The sequence below is a fragment of the Acanthaster planci genome, linkage group LG01 (assembly GCF_054643075.1).
Source record: "Acanthaster planci isolate LZ-2023a linkage group LG01, COTS_SCS, whole genome shotgun sequence".
NCBI classification, from domain to species: Eukaryota; Metazoa; Echinodermata; class Asteroidea; order Valvatida; family Acanthasteridae; genus Acanthaster; species Acanthaster planci.
In genome coordinates this window covers 16,461,966-16,474,542 of record NC_141777.1, presented here as the reverse complement: position 1 = coordinate 16,474,542, position 12,577 = coordinate 16,461,966, and the positions used below count along the sequence as shown (strand labels likewise).

Here is a 12,577-nt window from a genome sequence, read left to right as displayed (position 1 = left end):
TTGCTGGCTGTCCACTCAGTTTTCAGCTATGGCTCAACTCTCTCCGACAATGCTGTTATCCAGTATCTCCTTTTAGGAATGTTTGTCAAGCATCCTTACGTCAAACGCTTTGTCTTATCTTGGGACCTCGGAAGCATCCTACATGTTCTTGCTGGTCCCCCCTTTGAACTGCTGTCCGATGTGTCTGACCTCCATCTCAGCATCAAACTGGCATTCCTCCTTGCAGTCAATTCATCGAGATGAGGTAGCGAGCTACATGCCCTGTCGATTGCCGATGGTCACATCCACTTAGAGCCACACAGGGTTTGCCTTATCCTTACCATCGGGTTTCTGTCGAAAAACCAAACGCCTACCTTCCGGCCTCCCGACATATTTGTTCCCCTCATAGCCTCACTTTCGTGAGACGACTCTGACAAGAGATGGTGTCCGGTCCAGACTCTCAATTGGTATATTGCCAGGACCAAGCATTGACGAGAATCAAATTCCCAGCTCTTCGTCACCACAACAAAACCCTTTCAACTGGCATCAAAGGACACTATTGCCGGATGGACGGTCTAGGCCATTATGTTTGTTAACCGAGACTGGGCGGCACAACATGAAACGACCCAATCTTAGGTCAGGGCCCATGACGTTCGGTCCGCCTCTACATCCTGGTCGTACTTCAGCGGAGTCCCTCTGGGTGAAATCTGCCCGATGGCTTGCTGGAAATCTCCGTCTACCTTCACCGAGTGCTACCTGAAAGATGCTCTGCAGAACGAAACAGCCCATGGCAGAGTGACCCTGCTCTAGGCAGTCCGGACAATGTCCAGTGCTGATACTAGGACTCCCAGTCGATTCACTCGTTCCGCCCTGGACTCGTCTAAGCTTACTCTTCCAAAAACTAGGCTGTCTTCTGCTGGCAAGAGGATGTTTTCTGTGGCTGGTCCGTGTCTCTGGAACCAGCTTGAAGTTCATCTTAGAGAGTCTAGGAATGTGGAGAGTTTTAAGACCGGGCTGAAGACGCACCTTTTTAAACAAGCATTTTTAGTTTCTTAGTATTGATTTTGATTATGGTACATGTAGGTTATATTTATGTATCTATATTTTGATGTACAGCGCCTGGGACCAGCTTGATGGATTGGGCGCTTTATAAATGTCAATTATTATTGTTATTATTTATCATTATACTTCGACTTAAAGAGTTTCTCCTGGTGAGTGCTTGCTGTTGTGACACCTGCCTTATTTTGCATTTAGTAACTACACTCCTGTCGTCAACCCACCTCCGGGGTTTGATGCCACTCTGCATATGTAGGCTGGGCAGGGGTATGTGAACACAGGAGACTCCTCCCCCACGTGGTGTGGGTCAGGTCTCCTAGTGTTACCCCTGTCCAGCTGCTCCCGCCCATCCTTCCCCACTTTGGCTCTGGTGGTTTTCACCACTTTGAAAAGGACAAATTTGGCGTCAGGACCACAGTGCATTGTGGAGGGTCAAGGGGCAGTATGCTTAAGTCTTTCCAATGAAGTGTAATAGGCACATGGGATATTTGCATATGTAGGCTGGGCAGGAGTAAGTATATACCACTAGGTGACCCGACCTACTCCATGTGGGGGGAGGAGTTTAACCCCAAAAGAGCCAGGGGGCAGAATCTGGCCCTCTCAACATTTTATCCGATATCCCTGCAGTGCATTATTTTCAGGAGGTGAACCTTCAATGGTCTTCTTAGTAACTCTTTGCAGTCACTGTTACACCAATTTTGTGAAAATCAAACATATAGTTCTTGTGTAGTGGCCACATTTGCAAGACGGATAAGACAAAAATGTATATTCACTGTGTTGCTCAATGAACAGGGCTGGCACATGTGTTGCCTTGAACTTCAAATGACCGTATAACAACAAAACCCATATGTCTGAGTGACCACAAACTTCACAATTGCAATGATAAGGAGTGTCTTTACATGCACGCTAAGTTTTAAAAATCGAGCGTGGCTACAGCTAAGTTCTAGTGGGGGAAGCAAGAGCAGAATCCCTCCACCTACTATGGGATTGGCCAAAATAACCCGGGTCTTTGACGGATTATGTGTATGGCACTGTAAATATTTCGTTACTTTCTGTTCTTTCTTTAGATGTTGCAGCATCCTATATCAAAATTTCAGGAGGACTACTTGGTCTGGCAACTGCAGAAAAGACCGACTTGGATAAGTAAGTTGCCCGATACATAACATGAATTGGAATTATAACACCAGTCAAAAATTTTAGAAATATTACTAAAATTGTTAAATTATTTTGTTAAAACAACTAATTATTATTTGATTTTTGACTATCACATTTCTCCTGTTATAACTGTAGCATACCAGATGCGGTTTCTTTTTTCGGTAGAGTTTGAGAACAAAATTTTTACTTTGTGTTGTTTTGTTTTGTTTCGTTTCTCTGCTGCTTACATCCTATCAAAAGGATTAGGGAACTAATGAAGGGCACTATGCCATTCCAGCTGTCAAGGAATCTCACAGTGTTAAAAACAGGAATCAATCAGTGCTCTAAGATTGAACCCAGTCATTCAGATATGAACTAGATCAACAAAAAATCAAGTCTGTGAATGAGACTGGCAACTGATACATGTACAGTGACAGCCCAAAGTGAATTATAACCAGTGCAGAAGTGGAAATAATCAAATTGAGGAGACACTTGAACTGAACACTTTAGGTCTGACAAGGCCAATTAAATCTTGCAGTCCACTACCCTTCATCCTACCCAAACAGTCACTACTTGATAAGCTAATTTCCTTTCATGCCTTTCACCATCTGCTTAAAACTTGGTCAACTGTATCGCGCCCTCTAGTGCTACAATGCAGTATGGCACCGCTTACATGTTCATCCTTCTTTAGTGCCATTGCTAATGGAAGTGTCATTTTTGGCATCCTCGAATTTTTTGAGTTTTCTGTTTCACTATACCTTCTTTGGTAACCCTATCAACTGTAACATCAAATAAATTCCTTTTCATTGCATTGCATTGATTTCCCCATATTTATGTGTCATTCCTTTGTTTTAAGTAATTTTTGATTGATTCTGTTTTGACTCATTTCCCTATCGTTAATGTCCCCTGGCTCTTATTGCGTCAAGACCCATACATGTACACTCCATTTCATAATTGAGGTTACATATCGAACTGCTCAAAAGCCTCGATTATAGAGCTGCTCGATGCCGAAGATTGAGCAGAAGCTGTAGAAGATGTAGGGAGTGGAGACCGAAAATGCTTCGAGTGGAGATCAAGCACACTTTGAACGGAGATCAAGAACATATTGAGCAGAGATCGAGAACATATCGAGCAGAGATCGAGCCTGCATCAAATGGAAAGATGGAACAGTCTTTGAGCGGGAGAAATCGAGCAGCCATCGAGCACGATTGTGGGAGAGCCGATGTCCTAATAGTGCTTTTATCAAAGTTGGACGAGCACCCTCGAGAATGCTTGGTGTTTGAACATAGGGTAACTTCAGACAAGGTGCAAAATAGTGGTTATTATGATCCAAAATATTAAGTTGCTTGAACACTCTTTCTTCCCCCCCCCAGGTGCAAGTTGGCACAAAGTACACTCCACAAATCAGTGGAATTATGTAGACCCAAGTTGCACCAAAGATAACAGTCTCCCCCATGGCGATGAGCCACAAAACAGTATGTTAAAATGACCTTACTTATTCAGCTTGGTCTGATATCTGCAGGCCCCTCACGTAGGAATGTGGCTACAGACACATGCACATGGACTAAAAATATGGTTGAATAATTCAATTTTTTTGTCTGAAATTAGTTTGTCTTAGTGAGTAAAATACCATGATGCACAATAAGTTCCAGACATTCATGTAATATATTTGCATAATTATGGACGAGAATCTCCTGTAAACGTAACCCTTTTATTCATGTATACCCACCGAATGTCTTTTTTTAAAATCACAGTTTCTGAACTGAAACACCTTTTTGCCAGCATTACTATGCATGTGCTAATGCTGCCAAGACTGCTGGTTTACAGACACCAAAACTTGCCTACTGTATGGTGTGAACCAGTGTAAGGATACCTGATCGCAATCCAGGCAAACCGGCCCATGATGTGCTGTACATGAAAAGTAAGCGTGCAATGTGATCTGATTGAGAAAACAAAGATGAGACGAATGTTCTGTTTGTCAGGAGACAAACATAGCTTTTTCTGGGGACTCTTTCAGTTGGATGAAAAATGAAGTAATGGGTGAGAATAAAATGGCTGTCATATTAAAGTCTGCAATATAAAAATGTTTAACATACACACTACATGCATGGCTGGATGGGACATTCTTGTTGACTTCCAGTAGTCAAAGACTCGATGTAATTTTTCAGTTTTGTCACTAACAAGCTTAATTTTTTGCTGGGAAAGTTTTGCCGATCGCATTTGCCAATTTTTAGTTCAGAAGGTCAATCAGTTATTTAATCAGTAAAGACTTTTACATATCTCATTCTTTCCAAGTTCGATTACGACTTCTTTACATGGGTCAAGATTTCCTGTATGTACTCATTTTTCAGACCTCAACAGTTTTAAAGGTAGATAACCCCACTAATGAAATTGAGTACGCTTTTTATTACTCAACTGCAGTCAACAAAGCTCAAAGAGGAAAACTATAAAAATTTGCTCAATAAAAATTAGTGACACTTTATCTCAGTTGTGTTACATGATTTGAAATTCAGAGGGTTTGAAGGTACTGCTGTTAACAAGTTCTTTTTTGAAACAGCATTTTTTTTCACAGTTTTATGATCTCCCTTCAGCAAGGTGAATGCTTGCAAAATTGATACGTAGCATATGTGTTGGGAATTTTTACATCTTAATGCTCACTACTTGTCAGATATTATTAAAATGAAACTGCATAGCCTAATAAAAATGTCCTCATCACTGAGTGCTTCATCGTGTTTTCTACGAGGCATGAATTGCCTCCTTGCAATCATCAGAAGCATCCTTGAAGGTCCAGATCATTCGCTCAGGCATCTTAGCCTGTGTTAGGGATTCGACTAGAAAAGATACAAATACTAGAACACTCAATCAAAATGTACTATGTTTTGACAAATGCTGGCAGGTAAGACGTTATTCATTGTCTCTTGTCAGAATCGGTTCAATTCAAATCAGAATAAATCTTCCTTCAGTCTGTATGATTGTTGTGTTTAACCTGAACAGTTGCTGCCCTTATCAACTGTCTTTGCAGATTATCACTGCTTCTTCTGCTGCTGGGTTGCCTGCCAATGGAAAGGCAAGCACAAGCGCTCCTCTTCTTCATCCAATTCCTCGAAGCCCAAGAAGAAGCACCACTTTGACCACAATGAACATACCTCTGTGGCTTGGATGTCAGCGTTCCAGTCCATTAATGACCACCATCGCTTCCTGCCTTGGCGTTAGACCCCCACTGGCCTCCACCACCCTGGACCCATTTCCAGCCCCATCTGCTCTCTCTGGCCGTAATCTATGTTGACACTGGGCAGGGTTCCACACCAGAATCGCACCAGCCAGGCGTTCTCCATTGGGAGAAGGCCGCTCCCCATGGGACTGCACATGGCTTGGAACGAGGCACTGCCGTGTCCCCGCCCAGGCAACCAGCATTGTCTTCTGAGGAGGATGATCGCTTAATCTTTCATGTGTGGAGATATTTTAGTCTCCAGCCAAAACTTGGCATGCATCCGAGTCCTCTCCAGCCTGACCATTCTCCGTTTAAGGGGGCTTACCAGTACGGCTTTACCGGTCTTCCACGAAAAGTCTGCTTTTTTAAAGGCAAGTCTGTCGTTGCTAAGGGGCTGGAAAGTTAGTGAACTCCACGCCTGTGCACACTCAAGTGTGCAAGGAGTCAATGAGCTGTCCCGGTCGGGCACTATTGTTGCAGAGAAACTGTGTCACGAGATACAGATACATATTTACATTCTTTAAGCGGACTGGACGATGTGGGAAAACATGATCGAGTAGGAGATACATTTACATATTGCATTCTTTTCACGGACAGGAGGCTGTTGGAATAAAATGATTGACTCCGAGAAACATCTGCATAGTACATTCTTTTTGTGGATTTAAACTTGTTGAAATGCAGTTTTGACTTCAGGAAGCATTATCAGCTGTGAATTTTGTGCAGTGGGTGTTTAGTTTGAAAATTTGCAGCACAAATTCGGCACCAACTTAAGACAAAAACAATCATGTTACGTTTGTGCCGATTATTTGAGAGTTGGCAAATGTTTAACATGTTTGCTCCCTGGCAAATTTTATAGCAGCAAATGCTTTATGGCATCATTATCGGTGTGAGCCTGGTATTAAAGAAACCTGTTACGGTCCATTATTCTACCTTATAACTTCACGTACACAAAACCTTCTGCGCAAAATTGTGCCCTTATTGAGCATTGAGTAGATCACCTGAATGCTAATGGTTTACAAACATGCATAATGTATGTCGATGTACGAGGTGCGTCCTGGTTGATCAGTCATGTTCACATAATTTGGACACTTCCATTTTCTTCAAGGGGAGGTATGAAACCCTGTTTCTATATAAACAACGTTGGGAAAGCTTATGAGGAATAAAATATTTTTAATCACTTTGCACAAAAAGTAATTATTATTGTATGCAAACAAAACTATTTCACTAATTTTTATATTAAAAAATTCAATACATTTTCTAAGGTAATCCGGCACTGTTTTGAAATAGTATACAACTGTTTTGGGCATAGCACGCCCGCGGATTAGCACCGTGGACAAAAGTGCTCAATGGCCCCATTGATGAGCGACACAGCGCTACTGCTCACTGGTCCAGCTGCATATGAAAGGATGCTACTTGCATTCACCGGAACAAAGGAAATTATGCAACACCTTACAATTCTAGGCTCTCTTTTACAGGGATGCAGGCCTTGGCTGAATACTCGGGTGTCAATGAAGGTTGCCTGACAGACTAGAGTAGCCACCAGAGAGTCGTTCGTGTTGGTGTAAACATCCAATAAATGAACACATGGATTTTTGAAGAATTTTGAAAACGGAAAATCTTGAAAAGGTCCCAGCATCTCATCTTGCTCTAGAGAAATCCACCCGGCAGGAAGTAGTTAACTGTCTTTGATTATACATGTATTGTGATAGTCCATAGGACACCTCCTCAGATGAACATGAGCCACGGCCCCACTTATCCAAGTGGCTGTTACATGCAGATGCCACCTAACCTCTGACATATCTTCAGCATGGGCATCCAGATATAATCAAGACAGAAGCACTTTCCAGGCCAACTTCCTGGATCGCTGCCCTGGTGAATATGCCATCGGTACACTGACCTAATCCAGAGTCTCCGTCACAGCCTTCTGGGACGGTTCTTGTTGCCAGTGGTAGGCCTGCCCAGGCCACTTGGAAGTGAGTCCATTCCTTACCTGGTGATCTCTAATGACCGCTTTGGGCCTAAACCTACCTACAGTTGAGACTATGTCACCAGGCTTTCAGACAGGAAAGAGCAAATGACATTTCCCAGGCAGTCTTCCTATCTTTTCTAGCTCTGCCCCGGTGATTTTACCATCATGATGTTGACCTACAGCTGCGTCTGTCCAGTCCACATCCCCAGGCATCTGAACCTAACGATCTTCAAGCTGTTGGGGTTTTACAAGTCCCTTGGCATCCGTATTCCAGAGTTTCCCCAAGGGGCCCTCCAGAAGAAATTTTGTGACTCTATTCCCACTTCAGCCAACCCTGTGATCTGCAGAATGACCATTCTGTGGCTCTTGCTTACATGGCTCCATGTGACCACAGATGCTGCCATGCTGCCTTGCCATACCGCACACTATCCGAGTGTGAATACTTTAAAAGTGGGCGTGTGTCTGTGATAAGTTCCTATTCGCAATTTCCTCCAGTCAAGTTTAACATATTCTGCAATGAGTTCTCTTCTTGGAGTGAGCTCATGTGGACGCTCGTTCAGTAATTTGTGTCGCAAATGTCATGCAGCCTGACTTCTCTACACTGGCCATTTATTTTTCATGTTTGTGTGAAAATAATCAAAGTCTTCTGTCACAGTCAGGGCACCAGTGTCCACACCGGGTACGGGCCATGGCTTACCTTCAATTTGACATGAACATCTTCAACACCCTTCCACACTTTCTGGTGTTATACACTGCTGATAAAGACAACTTATGCATCCTGCTTTTATAGCAAACCTTCTGTTGGGAACTCCTTGCTCAATAAATACTGACACCAACTTTATCTAGGTTACATGAAGGCTTTGTTTCGGTCTCTGACCTATTTCATTTCTTTTCCTGTTCAGCTAATTTGGACACTTCCATTTTCTTCAAGGGGAGGTATGAAATCCTGTTTCTATATAAACAACGTTGGGAAAGCTTATAACGAATAAAATACTTTTAATCTTCCTGACATTCCACCACCTTTTGCGTGATATGTTCATCCAGTGTCCCTTTGTCAGGAAATTGGTCCTGTCATAAGACCTAAGCTAGGTTCTCTAGAAGTTTTCTTGTCCTTACTTTGAACCCTAAATAATGCCTTCCTTATGATGCGCACCAGCGTCAGGTTGGCCTTTCTTCTGTCAATGGTTGCCTCCAGAGAAGGCAGCAAACTACAGGCTCTCCCCGTTGCTGAAGGCTGTTTGAGAGCCAGACCTCATTCCTTTGATTGGCTTCCTGACAAAGTATCAGATGCTTTCACCTGATCCTTCTAATATATTTGCCCTCTCCATCTTCTTACATACTGGAGATGATGTGGATAAACTTTGGTGCCCTCTTCATGTCCCGAAGTAGTACCTGAATAAAATGAGAGCATGATAGGGACAATAAACCTGTCGTTTATCACTATCACAAGACCATAACGTCCAGCCATCAAGCTCTTATAAGGTCTTATTGTGGTCTTGACTACAGCACTGACTGCTTGTAATATTTGTAGTGAGAATAGTTTTTCAGTTGTTAGCTATTGAGAATTTTAATCGAAAAGCCTTGCGCTGACAGGACAGTCAGGAACAGACTGAATCCTCTTGAGAAATACATGTAAGATGACAAGGAGCTGTACCACAAATATAGAGTTCTAGGCATGTAGTCTTAGGATAGATAGATTTTGTTCTCACCCAATTAAATCAAACAAGTTTAAATCAAACAACTGTACTGCCTGCAGAATAGTACGAAGAATGTCTTTGGCTCAGCAGAACCTAACCAAGAAAGGACTCTTCAGGAGCAGAAGGTGGGGTTCTACAACATTGCAGGGTTTCCTCCGTGATAGGGGTTCAATATGGGACACATAAGAATCCAAAGCCCATGTGATCAAGAGTTTCTCTACATCAACAGGAAAGGGTATTACAGCCTTAACCAGTAATGTGTGATAGTCAAATGAAGTTTGCCAATTGTGTATAAATTTGCTGGCCTGGATCCCACTCATGACTCTCGAATCTTTCATTAAAGTCCAATCAAAACGGTCTTTGACAAAGTTCAAGTTGACTGTTACCTGCTCGGTGACCATACATCAACCCTCAAAGCCCTGAGCATTACAGATATAATTGCAAACATGCATCAACACGCTGCATTGTAGAGAGAACTGTTGGGGTATGGAAGCAATGGCCCAGAGCAATGCATGAGGAGATGAGAATGTCACTGGATAGAGCATGTGCAGTGATTGAAGCTTCCATCATTCTCCACAATGTTGCCAGACATCAATGCCTTCCTGACTTTGACGATGAAGAGGATACCCTTGATGAGGATATGGAAGGGGTTTTTAATGGGCCTTTGGTTGCCAAAGGGCGAGTAGTGTGTGATCAGCCAGGCACTATAAAATGAGAAACCTATTAGTCGTGTCTTGATTAGCTCCTTCTTTTCGGATCATTTTCCAATACAGCCAAACACTTCAGCTGACATTGTAAAACATACATGTACTGAAAGTGACCGGGAGATTGTCTAAGGGGTGATTCGTAAGTGGGTGTACCAAAATTTTAAACAGTTTACCATATTTAAAGTGAAACACAGATTCCAACTTTCTAAGACCATTTTAATTCTGAAATACGATGATGTTTCATATACATTTGTGAACAAAAATACAGGAATTTCAAGACTGAGGATCAAATTAATAATAAGAAGTTAATTTTTATCAAACATTTAATGATAAGTAACAATAATCAATTTCACATTTGCAATATTGTCAGGTTTATCACATTTTTTACCTTCTTGATGGATCGAATTTGGTAAAGGGTTTTTTTTCTTAGAGATTACCCCATTAATACAGTTCCATATTTTCTTGCCATTTCCTCTGTTGTCACAAAGAACACCACAATAATAATCAGATTTTTGTTTACACATTAAACGTTAAATGTTAGCGTTATCAATGAAGCCCCAATCCCACTGATAAGCCGCTTCCTTTAAGCATCTGTTGGTCATATTTACTTTGGTTGATTCTGAGGCAGTCTTACTGTACCGGTGGATAACACCAGATAGAGCAATCTGTTGGGGCTTGTGCTTTTGTACTTCAGAAGAAGACTGGATTACCTCTACCAGAGAGACGATTTTATCCTGAATGTCCTCAGCGCTGTCTTTGACGTTGTTGGTACCAGTGTGCAGGATTATTTCAGAGGGCCTGTGTTGTTTCACTTGAGTGATGACATGTGGATAGATGTCGTCAACCATAACACCGGGTTGAGATGAGCCCTTAACCTGTTAGGAGCACGAAAGCTTATGTCCTTTCACCCTCTTGATCATGGAGTCACTGATTACTAAAACGTCAGTCTGGGGTTTAAGTGAAGGTTTACAGTTGTGTCGTTGGCGGTGTTTTTCTCGATGTTGACAAAGTTGTTGATGGAACGTTGGAAGATTATGTTCTTCCTGTGAATGCTAGATTTTCTCACAGACTTCTGTAGACTGAATGGCATCATAGAATGAGTCAATTAGTCTTTCCATATGTTGAACAGAGTTGTCATTCGTGTCAGCTTCACTGCATTCTGACAATGCTGAAAAGCGGTTTGTGGTTGGCACTGTGGCGGGCACTGGGTTTGGACCATGGTCCGGACAATGGTTGAGTAGTGAAGATGCGCTCGGGGCATTGTGGGTTTGAAAATTTTGTATTCAATCATAATGGGACCAAAAAATGATATAATAAATAATGGAACTACTTGGAGAATCGAGGCTTCAAGTGCCCTGTGACTTTTGTGCAAGCATTGGTGTGTAATGCTTTTACCATAACCGTCCCCAAATACAGAATGCCAGATCACTATTGGCTAAGGTATACCTTTGTAGGCCTATGTGTATTTCCTGGTATTGTGTCATAAAGCTTAATTGCAGACTTCTGTTAATTCTCTGCGGAAAAAAAGAACTATAATCAAAGAAGTTGAACGAGGTAACATTTCTTTAAGCCATTCTTTGATTCCAGGTGTCACAGCTGTTACCATGTCAGTACTGTTGTTATACACCACATTTGCCGAGTTTCAGCCCATTAAGCCTTCATGGTACATGGTTCCATTGGGCATTCCTATCAGCATTGGCCCATCAGCGCTACAGTAAATCCTGACATGCCTGATCAAAATCATGGGCATTGTATCTTTTTATCTGATTGGTTGAAGCATAATGGCAGTACTGAGCTTTCCTGTTTTCCTGCCATTTCCCAAGCTCCTTGTTTGGGAATGATCTAACATCCATAGTCACACCATAAGTGACTGTTTACTGAGCATTGTAATGACTTCAGCTATAGACTTAAGGTCGAAGGAATTTACCTAGATATTCTGTTAATGGTGAGAAATGCCATCTTCATGTAAAGCATTTTTCCACTTATGCTCCAGCCTACATGTATATGCTGAATTCTTAAGCATTTGGATGTCTATATTGCTGCTTGTTTCACATAATTTCTTTGCAGACATCCAGCAAAAACAGGTTTCAACACCTCAATTAATTTACATAGATTATATTACATATTAAGATTTACTAAAGTCGTAATTTTTATTCTTTCATTTTAGATTCTTCATAAAGGTGTCTGAATCTCTGGAAAAAGTCAGGGTAAGATTATCATTTTCTTGTTCAAATCAAAAGCAAAAAGGGTAAAAGTTTGATTTGATATATTTTGTCCAGATAGTGCACAAAAGTATAGCAGCAATACAAGGGGTCAGTGTTATGCAGCTTTACCATGGGCGGAAATCTTTCCTGGATCATGGGGGGACATCAGTTATCTTATTCCTTTAGTATTTTGTTTTGCTTAAGATATAGAGGGATCCCAATATGACACTTTTAGCATCTGCACACTTCTGCATTTGAAAAACGAGGCTGTATGTGTTAGCTTCAATTCTTAATATGATCAGACGATTGAAAGTAAGGAGTCAAAACACAAAATACATAAAGGTACATGTATGTTAAATTCAGACTTTAAGGCTGCAAATTTTTGTGGAAGAGTCTTTCAGGATGACTCGACACATAAAATCAAAAGAAAAAATAACGGGAATTTACCGCAAACTAATGTTCCTGCGATGGTCATGTATCTGCATGTGCAGTGGGCGTGGTTTAAACTGAAGTGGCGTCATAGTTACGAACCGGATGTACTGTGTGGACTCCGCGAGCACGCGACGAAGTTCAACACACAGCGCCTTGGTTTCGATGCAGATATGCGCAGACGGAACTAT

The 12,577-nt window shown here is 41.8% G+C and overlaps 1 protein-coding gene and 1 long non-coding RNA gene across 3 annotated transcripts in view; both read left to right on the top strand.

Annotated features, from left to right (window-relative positions):
* The window catches only part of snx6 (sorting nexin 6), a 62,219-nt gene that overhangs the window by 30,399 nt on the left and 19,243 nt on the right, over positions 1–12,577 (top strand). For both annotated transcript variants that reach the window (XM_022255278.2, XM_022255279.2), the window contains exons 9-10: positions 2,103–2,178; positions 11,921–11,960. In XM_022255278.2, coding sequence (XP_022110970.1) covers positions 2,103–2,178; positions 11,921–11,960 — 116 coding nt within the window. The remainder of the gene's footprint in view (positions 1–2,102; positions 2,179–11,920; positions 11,961–12,577) is intronic.
* Positions 2,190–6,010, top strand: LOC147800476 (uncharacterized). Its single transcript, XR_015424297.1, has 2 exons — positions 2,190–4,090; positions 5,192–6,010. It is a non-coding gene; the product is annotated as an uncharacterized LOC147800476 (long non-coding RNA).